This window comes from Aquila chrysaetos, chromosome 12, assembly GCF_900496995.4.
Source record: "Aquila chrysaetos chrysaetos chromosome 12, bAquChr1.4, whole genome shotgun sequence".
In the NCBI taxonomy this organism is placed as follows: Eukaryota; Metazoa; Chordata; class Aves; order Accipitriformes; family Accipitridae; genus Aquila; species Aquila chrysaetos.
The window spans coordinates 36,778,434-36,791,507 of record NC_044015.1 but is presented as its reverse complement, the minus strand read 5'-3'; the positions used below and the strand labels follow the sequence as shown (position 1 = coordinate 36,791,507).

General features: G+C 43.2%; 1 protein-coding gene across 2 annotated transcripts; it reads right to left on the bottom strand.

Annotated features, from left to right (window-relative positions):
• Positions 1–442: 442 nt before the first annotated feature.
• On the bottom strand, positions 443–12,699 carry DMRTB1 (DMRT like family B with proline rich C-terminal 1). Of its 2 annotated transcripts, none has more exons than XM_030032910.1 (6): positions 12,646–12,699; positions 10,698–11,225; positions 8,788–9,897; positions 6,850–7,082; positions 5,030–5,174; positions 443–1,848 (listed from the first exon to the last, which is right to left on the bottom strand). In XM_030032910.1, exons 3-6 carry the CDS (start codon positions 9,266–9,268, stop codon positions 1,745–1,747), a joined length of 963 nt encoding a protein of 320 aa, XP_029888770.1. In that variant the 5' UTR covers positions 9,269–9,897; positions 10,698–11,225; positions 12,646–12,699; the 3' UTR covers positions 443–1,744. The 2 variants fall into 2 exon arrangements, with proteins under 2 accessions (XP_029888770.1, XP_040983888.1); XM_041127954.1 differs by having other exon boundaries at positions 8,788–9,773.
• Between the last annotated feature and the right edge of the window lie 375 nt (positions 12,700–13,074).

The following is a 13,074-nucleotide window of genomic DNA, read 5'->3' as shown; positions in this document are numbered from 1 at the left end:
TCCACAAAGGAACCTGCTTTGTGGGTGCTGCTGGTATTTCTATTTGTAGATTATTTTATTTTGAAAAGAGCTTTGCTCTATCCAGACACCTTAAAGAAGTGTCCAGATTTTCCCAAGCAGATAGCAGTTTTAAGAGCAGGTTTGGGACGTTCCTAGGAGCAGAGATGGTTTTGTAAATCTAGTATATAACAAGTTGTACATCAGATTATTTTCTACAGATACATGTGTTTTTCAGTTTTTTCTCTTGGCAGTTCTAAGTTTGCCACTTTCACTCACTGTCCCCCAAAACCCTGTGTGCTGGAAAGCATTCCAGCAGATCATCTACTACATTAAAAAAAAAAAAAAAATTCAGCTTAGTATAATTTCTTTACATTTTGCATCGAGCAAAGAATTATTAGTACACATAGCAGAAAAGAAGAATGTTTATTTTACTGTGCTCACCTCTACAGCAGCAGTCAAAAGTTGTAGAAGAAAAATGCTGAAGCCTAGATGTCTCTCCAGACCAGTTTGTTACACAGAGCTTTTCAGGGCAACACTTGACATTTGGCTAGAAAAATTACGCGTAGATACGCAAGCCTCAAATCATCAAAACCATACCAACAATTTAATGTCTCTTTTAATTATACAAAAGTCCCCCCCAAATTATTCAAACATTAATAACTGATCCACTTAATACAAAACCAATCCCTCTAGGCAAAACAGTAGAGGAATGTACTTTTCATTTTTAATTAAACATTATCATTGAAAATTATAGTATGTATGGATTTGACTAATTATTATGCTGAATGGTGTTTTGTCCTAGTTTCCTGGGCAATCCCTCCACACCTTTGATACGCCACAGTGCACTTCCAATACACATGTATAAAGCTGTCTACACGGGCCCTTTAGAAACAAATAGTACTGTTTAGTTTCAGCAGTACTGAGTTAAGCAACATTGAAATCATGTATAAACCATCAAGGACATTCAAACATTGAAATTATGTATAACCCATCAGCGCCATTCAAAATCCTGAAGACTGTGTGACATGAAGCGATTCCAAATCAGTCTGTCCCCAACCTGAACGGAAGGTGCCTTAAAGGCAGTTGACCCAGAAAACAATGCAGAGGCACTGGATTTCAGCCTGTATCAGACCTTTCTGCAAATTCCTCCCACGCCCTTCTTGACAGGTGTACTGAGTACCTACTGTTCCCTTACCCTGCTGAATCCAGTGAATCATGTTCTTAGGCAGCCAAGTAAATCAGCAACCCAGACTGTCTTCCCATCCTTTCTCACTCAGTCTTCAGGCTCCACATCAGTTAACTCTTCCATAATATTCAGAACGAGGTTTCCTTTACAGCAAATTGATATACAAACAACACCTTTTTGACTATTGACATGAACATGAGAAGACTACAGAATGTACATGGCTCAGAGACCTCACTCCGAAGTCAGGGAGCCATCTAACCTCGGCAAAGGAAACAAATTCAGTCATAATCATTTGCTGCTTCTACCTGCTTAAGGGGGAAGGGATTGCCATGGCTCTGGAAAACCTCTTTTAGGAACAAGGGCTTTACAGTGCTAGCAAGGCAGAGCTGTGAGCCTGGTAGCTCTAACATGATCATAAAGTGAGGCAGGGGACTAATCCCCTTCTTCTAGCTGTTGTGGCTGCTCAGTGACTAAGTGTCACTCTACCCTCATATTAACTAACACTCTCCTCAGTAATGAAAACAGCACTGCCTGCTACTCAGCTCTTCTCCAGCCCATTTACTGTTTAGAATCAGATTGGTCTCTACTTGTTTTTTCTGGGGAAGAAGATGGTTGGCCAGCTTCACGAACCATCCCTGAATCCTGATTGTCAGCTTCAGTAGCTGAAATAAAAATGAAGAATAGAAAAAGGTCAGAGTTAAACACAGACAAACAAGCCCAAAACCCCAAACCCTGTATTTCAGTTTGCATTACACCTGGTATCAATCACATTTCCAGAGGTAAAATAAAGGTGCATGATATCAAGAGCTGCAGCTTTCTGAACTGAGATACTGCACTTCAGACAGCAGTTGATCGTTTCAGCCATGCTTAAAGAAATGTAGCAAGAGTGCTTCAAGATGGCAAGTGTTGAAGCTGCACTGGAATAGAATTATGAGGCAGACTCTTGCCCACTTAACCATAGTGAATCTACGCCATGCCTTTTTAACACTCCTGTGAATTCTCAAAGGCCTTGACAAACTATATAATCCCCTCTTCAAATCCAACTAGGGATTTTTATTTTATAAAGTATTTACTTGCCAATTTGCATGAAAAGCTCGCTCATTTCCTCACAGGCAACTTTGGTTTTTGTTTGTTTTTCTGTAGCTTGCTCTTTTAGAAAACCAACAATCTGCAGTCAGGCTTTATCCTCAAATGCTGTACTGGCTGTTTTACTGGACATACCTTGTGTTTATTTTGTCAAATCTCCATAATATTACTAGTCAATACTGCATGAAATTGTGTAACAACATGGCCTATACTTCACATCACCGTTGTAAACCTAACTGGCCTCAGTCATTCAACTGCAGTCAACTATTGACTCAAATCTGGTAGAAAATTCTAGCCTTGAAAAATCTTTTTCAGACAGGACTTGGTTTTTTTTTTTTTAATTTGCCTTCATCTCAGATTCCCTTCAGGGCAGAGATCACAGACATTTCTTCTCACCAGTTGTCCCCTGCTAGAGTTTTCTATATCCATTTTCCTGCAACAGTTTTGCCAGAAAGCCCATTTCACCTCAATTCTGGAGGTCCCTCTGGAGGAAAGATGTTCCCAAGTCTAACTGCAGGTTTGAGTCAGTTCCTTTCTTGAGAAAAAAGACATGAGGCAATCCTAACACATCCCCATGCACTGAATGTTACAGCTTTTGTCTTTTTTCAAGCATCTTGAATGCAAGAATCAAAGAATTATTAGTTTCACTGTAGCTTCCCTCTACATCTGCATCTTCTACTGGCAGGCTATTTTGTGTATGACCTCATGCAGAAGTATCCCCCCTCACTGGGTCACAATTGCAAATTCCTACATATCCTGGAGCACAAATGCTATGTAGTGGAATTAATTTGTACTTTCTCCGTAGTACTAAGAAAAATTGGATTGTTCTCTGAACAGCACAATCCATGATGCATTGTTTCCTATGGCTTTGTGCCTGGGTTGTGAATTCCCTAGTGCGTAGTAATGGCTGAGGTCATTAGATGGCATTTTGCTCTCTGGGGGGGGTGCTCTCATGACCTCTCTTCTCTATCCAATTGCCTGTTTTCATGATTGTTTGCCAGTACAACTTCACTCCACTAATACAGGACTGGATTTCCTCTGTTCTCCTCACGCAATACCCCTACTTCTCTCCATGTCCCCCATCTGTCTGCTACTCCCAGTTCCTTCCCATTCCCACACACTCCAACAGAATAGCTGCAGCTCCCTACATGTTCTCTGCCACTGCAGTATTCCCCAGATCTTTTGTCCCCTCCAAATCACAAAACCCATTAATCCTCACATAGACTTTCTGGTTTGCCTGCCAGCTCTCATCCTCCTCTCTTCCCCTCAAACTCAGCCCATATTATTTCACCTCCAGCACACGAGTTATCTCCTACATGCTGCATTAAAGTCCTAATGCCTTTGTCAGTATCTTAAAATAACTTGACCTTTCTACAATGTCTGTACACCCCTCACACTGCCATATTCTTCATATTCCCTTTGTCCACCATATCTCCTGCTTACTTTTCTTTGGCCTTCCAGCCAGACAAGAAGCAGGTATGCTCTGACTGCTCTCAAGATATGTGCTCACTGCTGGGTTGACTGGCAGGCACTTGGTTGTTGGCCAAGATACACACATGTCAGTCAGGAATTGAGTGCAAGCTGACAGCCAGCCAAACACCACGACATGGCTGCAAACAAACCATTTTGTGGGAGGCATCTGTTTCCCTTGCAGATCAATATTGTGTAGGCCTGTGATCACAACAGATATGTTTGGCTGAAAATAACTAATGGGTTGAAAAGTTATGAAAGGACTGACATTAACAGAAAATGAGACTGCATGAGCCTTATGTTGTTAAGAAACCAGGCCAAAAAAACCCCAACTTATCTTTTGTCCCACGTACCCACCATCAACATCTTTTCAATTCAAATGAGATAATTATACTCCTTTATTTCTCCTCCCTCTTATACAAGAGATTTGATGTTTCACTGGGCAATTATTGTAATCTGTTTCATAAACAATCAGATTAACAATTTTTTATTCTCATGTTCAAGAAAAGAAATGAAGTTGTATTTATTTATCTGCATTTTCAAAAAGAATTTAAAATAAAACTGCCTATTCACTCATCTAGTGCTAGTGGTTAATTCTCTGAGCAGCTCTACCCTCTTGTGGTCAAAGCTAGATGCAGCCAAATGAAAAACTTGCAAATATAATCACAAGTATGTCCACATGTAGGCACAGTACATGAAAGAGACCCAAAAGAGAGGGGCACAAAGACTTAACCTATGCCAGAAATTTTAAATCCTGTGACATTCAGTAAAGCAACTTGTGAAGTTGAAGATTCACTCTTTCATTTACAGCAATTAAAATGTAGGCTTTTCAGATGAGCAAGAAATTTCATATTATTCATGCTAAGTGTTAGTCCACATTTTTTTTAACATTTTGTCTAAATTGCAACAAGAGCCAAATAATTTTAAAAATATGTCCTGCAAACTAGCTATTTAAAAAACTGGTTGCATTTTGAGAACATCAACAGATCATATTCTGGAATAGCTCTGAGTCCTGGGGCCTTCAACGCCTGCATGAGATTGAGGTGCTTGTCAGCTGGAAAGCGCAAGCATGTCAGGCTGCTTCCCTTAAATCAGCCCTTCCCAGAGCTGTACAAGTTGGCAATCTGTCCTGGGACTTCAGGATCTCAGTCCTGACTCCATCACAGGGATCTGGGAACCCCTGTAAACTAGCTAGAATCAGGGTCTCTTGGGGTTTCCACCTCTGTGGTTAGATACTGAAGCTGGTTTAAAACTGGATCTCCCAGGGCTCATGTCATACTTCCTTACCATGTGCTTCCTTGGTTGTTTCAGCCAACATGTTCAGTGAAAGGGGAGGTGGAATGTAATGAATCCCTGGCAGAAAACTTGGTGGGATGAACTGAGGCAGAGGAGTGTAGTATCCTTGATGGAAATCTCCACCTCCATCTGGAATCTGCAGAAACACATGAAGCAAAGCATCCTCCATCTAAAGACTCTCTCCAGGATACATCTGCAGTATCAAACAATTTCTGTTTCAATTTTTACAGGTGAATATTACATTTTTTGTCCATTTTGTGGCAATATGCTGCCACGTCTGGGCACATATTAGCACATGCAAAGCCTGTGCAGAGGGTAACACGCTGAAACTGAGAAGTAGCAGCTTCTCAGACCATGTCTCAGCTGAAACTGACCTTCTAAGTCCTCATCACCCGTTCTGGCATCTCATTAGAGCAGCTGGTTTAAACCAGGAGAAGCTCACCTTCACCACTGACGCAATGCACTTGCCACTGAACAAGTCTGGAAGCCTTCATGCCACAGAGAGGCAACCTAGGAAAACGCTCCTTGCCACCACGTCCCTGCTAGTTATGGATTCTCCCCTGAGCCCAGTGAAGTGAGTGGCTCTACCTACGCTGAGGGTCTGGTATGCACCACAGGGTGCCCCACAGCCCTGGTCTTCTGTGATTACCAGACCTGTTAGAGCATGATAAAACTCATTCCATGCGCAAGGAGATATATTTCCGTCCCTCAGAAACACTAACATCAGAGAAATAGGAGCATTTTTCTCTTGGATCTGGCCATGCGCCCTGGTACAGATAGAACTTGTATGAGATCTTTCCATCTGTTTCAGGACAGTTAAAAATTAAGTTCAAAACCACATGCAGTGATGGTCTAGACAAGGCATTTCTCAACCTGTGTATATGCAGCCCACCAGGATAATTTATCTGGACCTCAGACTGCTGCTAGCCACCCTCTTTCTCAATAACCCCTAAAATGCGACAGGGTATTTTTATGAAAGCATAATAAATGTAGTAGTCTTGAGGCAGATCACTCTACGTTAACATGAACTGATGAATTGTACTCAATGCAGACAGAATGGCGCATGGCAGCTGGGAATCTGATAATGTGGCCAACTGTGGTACAAAAACTGGACACCACCACTTTAAATCAACATGACTGACAGCACAGAAAGGAACTGGAAGTGCCACCACACACCATTACAACTGACAGGCAATTTAGCATCTTGTTTCTTACCATGTCTGTGTGGTTTGAAGGGGTGGGCCCTACGATGCTAAACATTATTTTTCATCTGAAACTTCTGTTAACCACAACAATTTTCCACTGTTTTTGAGAAACCAAATGTCTCAAACCAGAAATATCCAACCATGCTGATTCGCTTCCTCATGGAAGCTGATTTTATCTTGTTCTCTGCGGCTGCAGTGCCTTGGTCAAGCCCTGACACTCTCCCTCCCCATTAGATCTGACCTGCATGGAAGAAGAGGAACCTCCCAATGCACGTTCTGTGCCATCTACGCTGGTACAACACGACCATATGAAGTGTCCAGCTGTCGTCATTCCAAGAGGCTGTTGTGGATGTTAGCAGGATGTATAAGCCTCAAAACACTTCACAAAATCTGGCCCCTTGCAAGTGCATGGGTTTGCTCTTCTGGGTTCAGGTCAGACTATTAACATCACCATTTGCTAATGTTTTATTCAGTATAATATATCAAAATGCTGTGCTGAAGTAACTGACAAGCAGGATAACTTTTCATGGGTACCTTAACAGGAAGAAGACAGCTAAAAGTAAGGACAGCAGTATTTCCACAGGTAATGAAAAGACTGCTACTTACTGACACAGAAGCTGCATTCCCTGGCCCATAGTTGCTAGGAATGTGTCGGAAACCTCTCTGAAGTGATATTCCTGGAGGTGATGGTGCTCCCCTACAGCTTGACTCATTTAGGGGAAATCCCATGGGAAATGGGTGGTAAGGATATATCCCAGAACACCCAGGGTACACTTTCGGAGGCTCTCTCTCCAGGTATTCCGGGTTGACCATGTATTCTGGAGGAAAAGCAGGGTGAGCTAGGAAACAATGAGAAAAGAAAAATAAAAAGTATCCATGTAATTCTACGGAGTTCAGTAGAAGTAGCTGCAGGACCAAATTCCACTCTCAGGCAGGAGAAACTGGCCCTTTGGTTTTATGCTTAGCTCCTCATGAATTTATTTTGTGATTTTTTAGGGAAATAAGGAAAGGTGCAGCAGATGATACTGTAATGCAGAATGATCTGTGTTCTTTTCTGCCTTGTGCATTGTAAAGCTAGTCCTTAGTAAAGCACTGGCTGCAGAATCTTACTCTTTCAGTACACCAGCAACAGCAAAACGACCTACCTTAAGACCTTTAACTCTAGCAGAACTTAAAACAAAAATGTACAGAAATAATAGAGTTCTACCTTTAGTCCTATCTGTAACTTCTATAGCTAATTTACAGGAAAAGGCTCAGTTTTACGGACATACACAGGCAATTTCAGATGCAGGAATCAGTTACTTCCTTTGTCTTTTATCTTGCATGTGGAATCTTGTATGGTTTCTCTGAAGTCTTAAAAAAAGAGAGTGGTTGTCTGAATACAAATAGGGTCTTTCTTGTCTGCACATCCTCCTGTTGGTAGAGAAGTGGAAGAATTTGCTTCTAGAGTAGGCCAACTTCTGGAGTACTAGAATTATACTATTTGTCCCTAACCTTTTTTTAAATTGGTCAGCAGATTAAAGATGTTATTAAGGGAAGGACTGACAAGCACATGTACAGCTAGCATCGTCCATAAACATCATTTTCTTATGAAACAAAGCTAAAAAAGGGGGGCTCAGTTATTGACAGATTAGGTGGGAACTAGAGATGTCTGAAATGCGTCTTTCCTCTGGGCTTCTCAGAACAGCGTTTTGTCTTGCAGGCTGCCGACTCTCCAGAGGTTCAGACTAATGACTACTGCAGTCAGTAGGGATTTCTGTAAAATTACTATAGTAAATAGTGATAGTATGAAGTTACTGTAATAAATAGTAATAAACTAGACAACTCACATGAAAGACTCTATTAAAGGAAGCAATTTAAGAGGTGACAGACCATACAACCGTTCCACCTGCAAAATCTATGCTCTGCTCTTAAATACCAAATGCACTTTTACACCAAGTGATCCCAGCCAAGTTCAATCTTTGCTACAGGAATTAAGGCCAAAAGGTCTCTTTCTTTTACAGTGCTATCATAAAATGCTTGCTTCAGGCAACTGCAGCAGTAACCTCCCCATTTACCTGCCATCGCTGAGTTTTTAAGCACATTTGTTGCTGGAGGCTTGTGCCTGTGAATTTATAAACAGTGACACAGCACTCAGAGAAACATGCATGATCACCCACAGTGGACAGGGGATCACAGTTTGGTTTCCCTCCCTGACCAATTTCCCTCTCAGAGAAAAGCCACTTGCTTAAGCTTCAACTTTGCAACGAGTGGCGAGGCTGAGCACATTGCTCCTGCCGCTGCAGAGCCGCGTGACCCACTTCGCAGACCGTGCAAAAGGGAAAATACGTGCAGGGTTGCACACTCAATACGCAAGCTGAGTACTTGCATCCCCTGAGGAAGGAAAGGGGGAGAGACAGCAGGAATGGCTCTCTGGGGAGCTGGAGCCTGAGGAATCGGCAGGTGCAAACTGCACAAGCGGCAAGTGTTTCATGGGGGGAAGAGGATGAAGGCAGAAAGAAAGATGGCGGGACAAGGGAAGAGGCTTTGGGGACAGGCCCTTACCGTAGTCCCAGAAGGGCGGGCCGCTGGGAGGCAGCGGTGGTCCCCTGCACGCCGTGCCTTTGCTGCTGCCGCCGCCGGCGGGCTGGGCGCCCTTCATCCCCTCATGGCCGCTCTGCTCGGGGGCACTGGCCGCCCCGGTGGCCACCCCAGAGCCTTCGCCTGGGGGAGCGGGCCCTGCGGCTGCCCCAGCCGGAGCGTCGGGCACCTGCTGCCTCAGGGCCTTCTGGGCCGCCATGATCTTCTGGCGCTCAGCGATGAGGGCACACTTGTCGCACAGGCAGAGCTTCCAGCGGCAGTGGCCGGCGTGGCCCTTCACCGGCACCACGAAGCCATGGTTACGGCAGCGGGAGCACTTGGGTGTCCGTAGCGTCGCCTTCGCTGCCACCGCCGCGGCCTCCTCAGCCTCCATGAGGCACCAGTCCCGGCTAACCACCCCCGGGGCACGCCTGGGCTGCCTCCTCAGGGCTCTTATACGGGGCATGGCCACTGCTGCCCCGGCATGTAGCAACCTGGGCAGGCGGGGCAGGAGAGCCCATGGCGGCGGGTGGGGAATGCCCTGCTCCGGGGAGCCTGTGGCACAGGAGCCGCCTTGGCCCCGCGGGCCTCCCCTCCCTCAGCCAGCCATGGCTGTACCTGCCCAGCTCGCCCCGGTGCGGGCTGGAGCCGGACCTCAGCCATGGGGGGCTGGAGGAAGAGAGAGAGCGGGGACTGCGTCTGCAAGAGCAGCGGGGAACGTGCTGCACCTTTTGGTACATTTCCCAGTGCTGGAGCATGCAGAGATGGGGATTTTTGGACAGGCAGGGTGTGCATGGGAGAGAAATGCAGCATCCCTTTCGGTACTGCCTTAAGTGGTAGTTTTTCCTTTTAGCACTTTAATGTCCGCACTGACTTTCATACCTGTCGTGCATTCGCTTTTAATATGCACAGAATTTCAGTTCTGTTTTGTTTCCAATCTGCAGCATGCTTCTCTTGATCAGGAGGAGTGCCTGCCTCAGCAGAAAAAAAAAAAAACTTTCATCATTCTGTTTTTCAAACCAAGGTACTAAGATGAAGGCAGAAAGCATATGTCATTCGAAAGACCTGTCTCCTTTTCTCGGAATTCCTTTTTCTCTGAAAACAAAGACAGGCTTACAATTAGAAATACAGGAATGCTCCAGTTCCAGTATTGCTTAGAAAGCACTTGTTATTTGTTACTGCTGGTAGCTACAAAACCATGGTTTACACAGTAGCCCACTTCCAGGAGAAAACTCTCCGCTTTGCAATGTAAGGCACGACACTGCTGATTTTTCTCACATATGCAATAGCTAATTCTGTTTTAAAATCCTGAGATGCCAATAGCTTCTTCTACATTAAAGAGAATACCATAAAAATAAACTCCCAAGTAGGTGTCAAGTTTTTTACCAATTAGTTTCAAGAGAACCAGGTAACATCTAGCTGCTGCTCTGAAACAATTCTAATACGCAACAGAGTATGTTTCGCAGCAGCCTTGCGGAAGCCGTTCCCTTGGAGCAAACCTTCCTGCAAGACTTGGGTGCACCCCCCAACATCTGGGCGGGTGAGGCCCCAGCATAGCAGGGCCTTTAAGAGATTTGGCAACAGTCTGGTTTGCCTCAGCAGTGAGCAGCCAGCCCCTGTGCTCTGCAAGCCCCCAAGGCTCAGCGCAGATTCAGGCTTCTCACTTTGCAAAAGACCCAGTAGGACGTTGCATTTGGGTCCTGCAGGTTTCCAGTAGGATTTCGTCTCCTGGGGAGAAGTTTTCGTAAGTGCAATACCAGCACAGAAGCCCAGACTTACTCTCGAAAGCAATTCAGACCCAAATCCTCAAATGCACACATCCCTAGACCACCCAGCACAGCAGCAATCCCAGCCTGCAGATTTTGCTCCCCAGTTGCAGACTGAGTCTTTGGTACCTGCTTTTTGTGACGGGCAATCAGCCATGCCTTTGTACCCATGCATTCAGTGATCCTGTGCAGGAGCAATTCCAAATCTGCCTGGACGCACAGCAGGTCACGTAGTAGAGACCACCTCAGTGCTCTGTAGAAACTGGGTGCTGGATTGCATGCACAGCAGCTCCTTTTGTGAGTGGGAGGCAACAAAGCACACATGTGAATGTAATCAGCTCCCTGTCCTCAATTGCAGACCATTTTCCCCAGAAGACTTCTAAAGTGCTGCCTAGAAAGCCAGCTTCGTGTGCATTGTGGCTAAATATCTTTGAAAATTTGGCCTGAAAATGTTACCATTTCTTCCTAGTTCAGAAAGGTACCTGTCTGATGTCTTCAAAAGAAGTTACTCTTTAAATGCCGTCCTGCTCACTTGTGCCAGGGCCTTGATGTTCCTGTAATTATTCTAAACATTGACTCTGTATTAAATATAGACAGATAATATATTCCTAATTTTATGCTCCATATTTTTGCTGTATGTTGAGGATGTGCATTTAGCTGTAGAATGAAAGAGAATGGATGACACATTTTAAAAATCTGTAATTATATCTTTCCATAGATACACAATCTGTGTTCATTTGGATACTTAAGCAGTGGAGGAGAAAGGTAGGCTATGTACATTTTCCCCAGTAATTTTCTATTCTGAGTCACATAATGCTATTATTCGAGACATTTACTCAAACATACTTAAATTCATCTCTCTCGAAAAAGGTGTACCAGCCATGGGCTGTAACAGTTTCTCCATTAATAAACCATGTCTTTCAAAGTCATGTGGATTTTTCTTTTGAACAATTTTCAACTAAGCATTCAGGACTTATTATACTCTCCATATAGTTTGTTTCAAACATAACTAGACTTGCTTTTTAGAGAAAAGTGAACATTTTACTTTGCTTGTGAGGTAAATATTTATTTCTGCAGACAGTTCAAAGAATTCTGCTATTCCAATCCTATTATGTGTTTATATATACATTTGCGTTAGCTTATCACACACCATTAGCAAGCCCATCACACAGAGAAGACAGAGCAATTTCAAAATAAATTTTTGGAATGAGATGTAGATTTGTATGTGGATACAGCTTCACGTCTATTACCATCTATTACCTACTACCGTCTATTTTCTCCTTTATTCAGAATTGAAAGAAAATGAGGAACAGTAAAGACTCTTTTATCTAAAACTTACTCAGTTTACTCTAGCATTTTATGTAACATATGGTGGGAGTGTATCATAAACTCCAAAAAAAGTGTACAGAGTTCTGTATTAAAATAGCATTTATAAGAATTATTATATTGCCAAAATGAAAAGAAAGCAACCTGCTGATTTTATGTTATTGAAATCAATAGCAATAATGTCTCTACTTCTTTCCAACTTCTGAATCATATAAAGCGTGTGGTTTTGGTACACAGTTTGCTTTGTACGTGAAACAGTGAAGAAAAACAGTGATTTAGCTAAAAGGGAACAAATCAAAAGACTGCCTTTAAACTGAATAGTAGAAAATTGGGGTTTGTTTTTTTCCTCCTTCTCAGACTTCCCAGCTAACATTTTATGCAGTAAATGTTTTTTGGCAAGGAAATTGTTCTGCTTAGATCTGACATTTTGCAGAGCAATAGCAACATAATCAAGAAATTTGTTCAGTCTGAGATCTCCATTAACAAATATTTGCAAACTTTGTTCAAAATAAATGTTTTCTTATGCATAACAATCAATAATATCTTTTGAATTTTTAAGACATCACGTATGAAGATAAAATCCTCTCTTCAAAAATTATCTTAGTAGTTTGGAAGCATCCATTGTGTACTGCCATAAGTCATTATACAAAAATTGACATAGTGATAGTATTATCAGCTCTTCTACATTATAACTAATTAGTCCCATGTTTATGGCTATCAGTTATGGTATAATCAATATGCAGATGTTTACCTGCACAGGCAGAACTGCCCAAGGAGGACTAGCCAGGCTTCAGATGCTCCCCACCACTCCACACCCAGTCCCCTTCTTAACGAATACCTTGACTCCACCTGTGGATTGGTAACTGATCTCCTGGCTTCACTCACTTTCAGGTTTACAGAGAGATGACAGTGGCTTCCTGCATTGGCTGATGAGCTTTCAGGTTAATTTCCGATCCCTTACTGATCCCTTACTCAAGTCAGATCTGGCCCATAGGCTGGCAAGAAGTCTTCTCTAAACTGCCAAGGAACATCAGTACTCCCTTCCCTGTCTTGGTGCTGGGAAGAAGCCGTTTTCACCTCCTTACATGTCCCTGGTGTATTTGTTCATTAAAATACAGCTTGGTTTTCTCCACACTGTTCTGCAGTCATGCATGTCTCTTCTGTCCATCCACATGGCTAG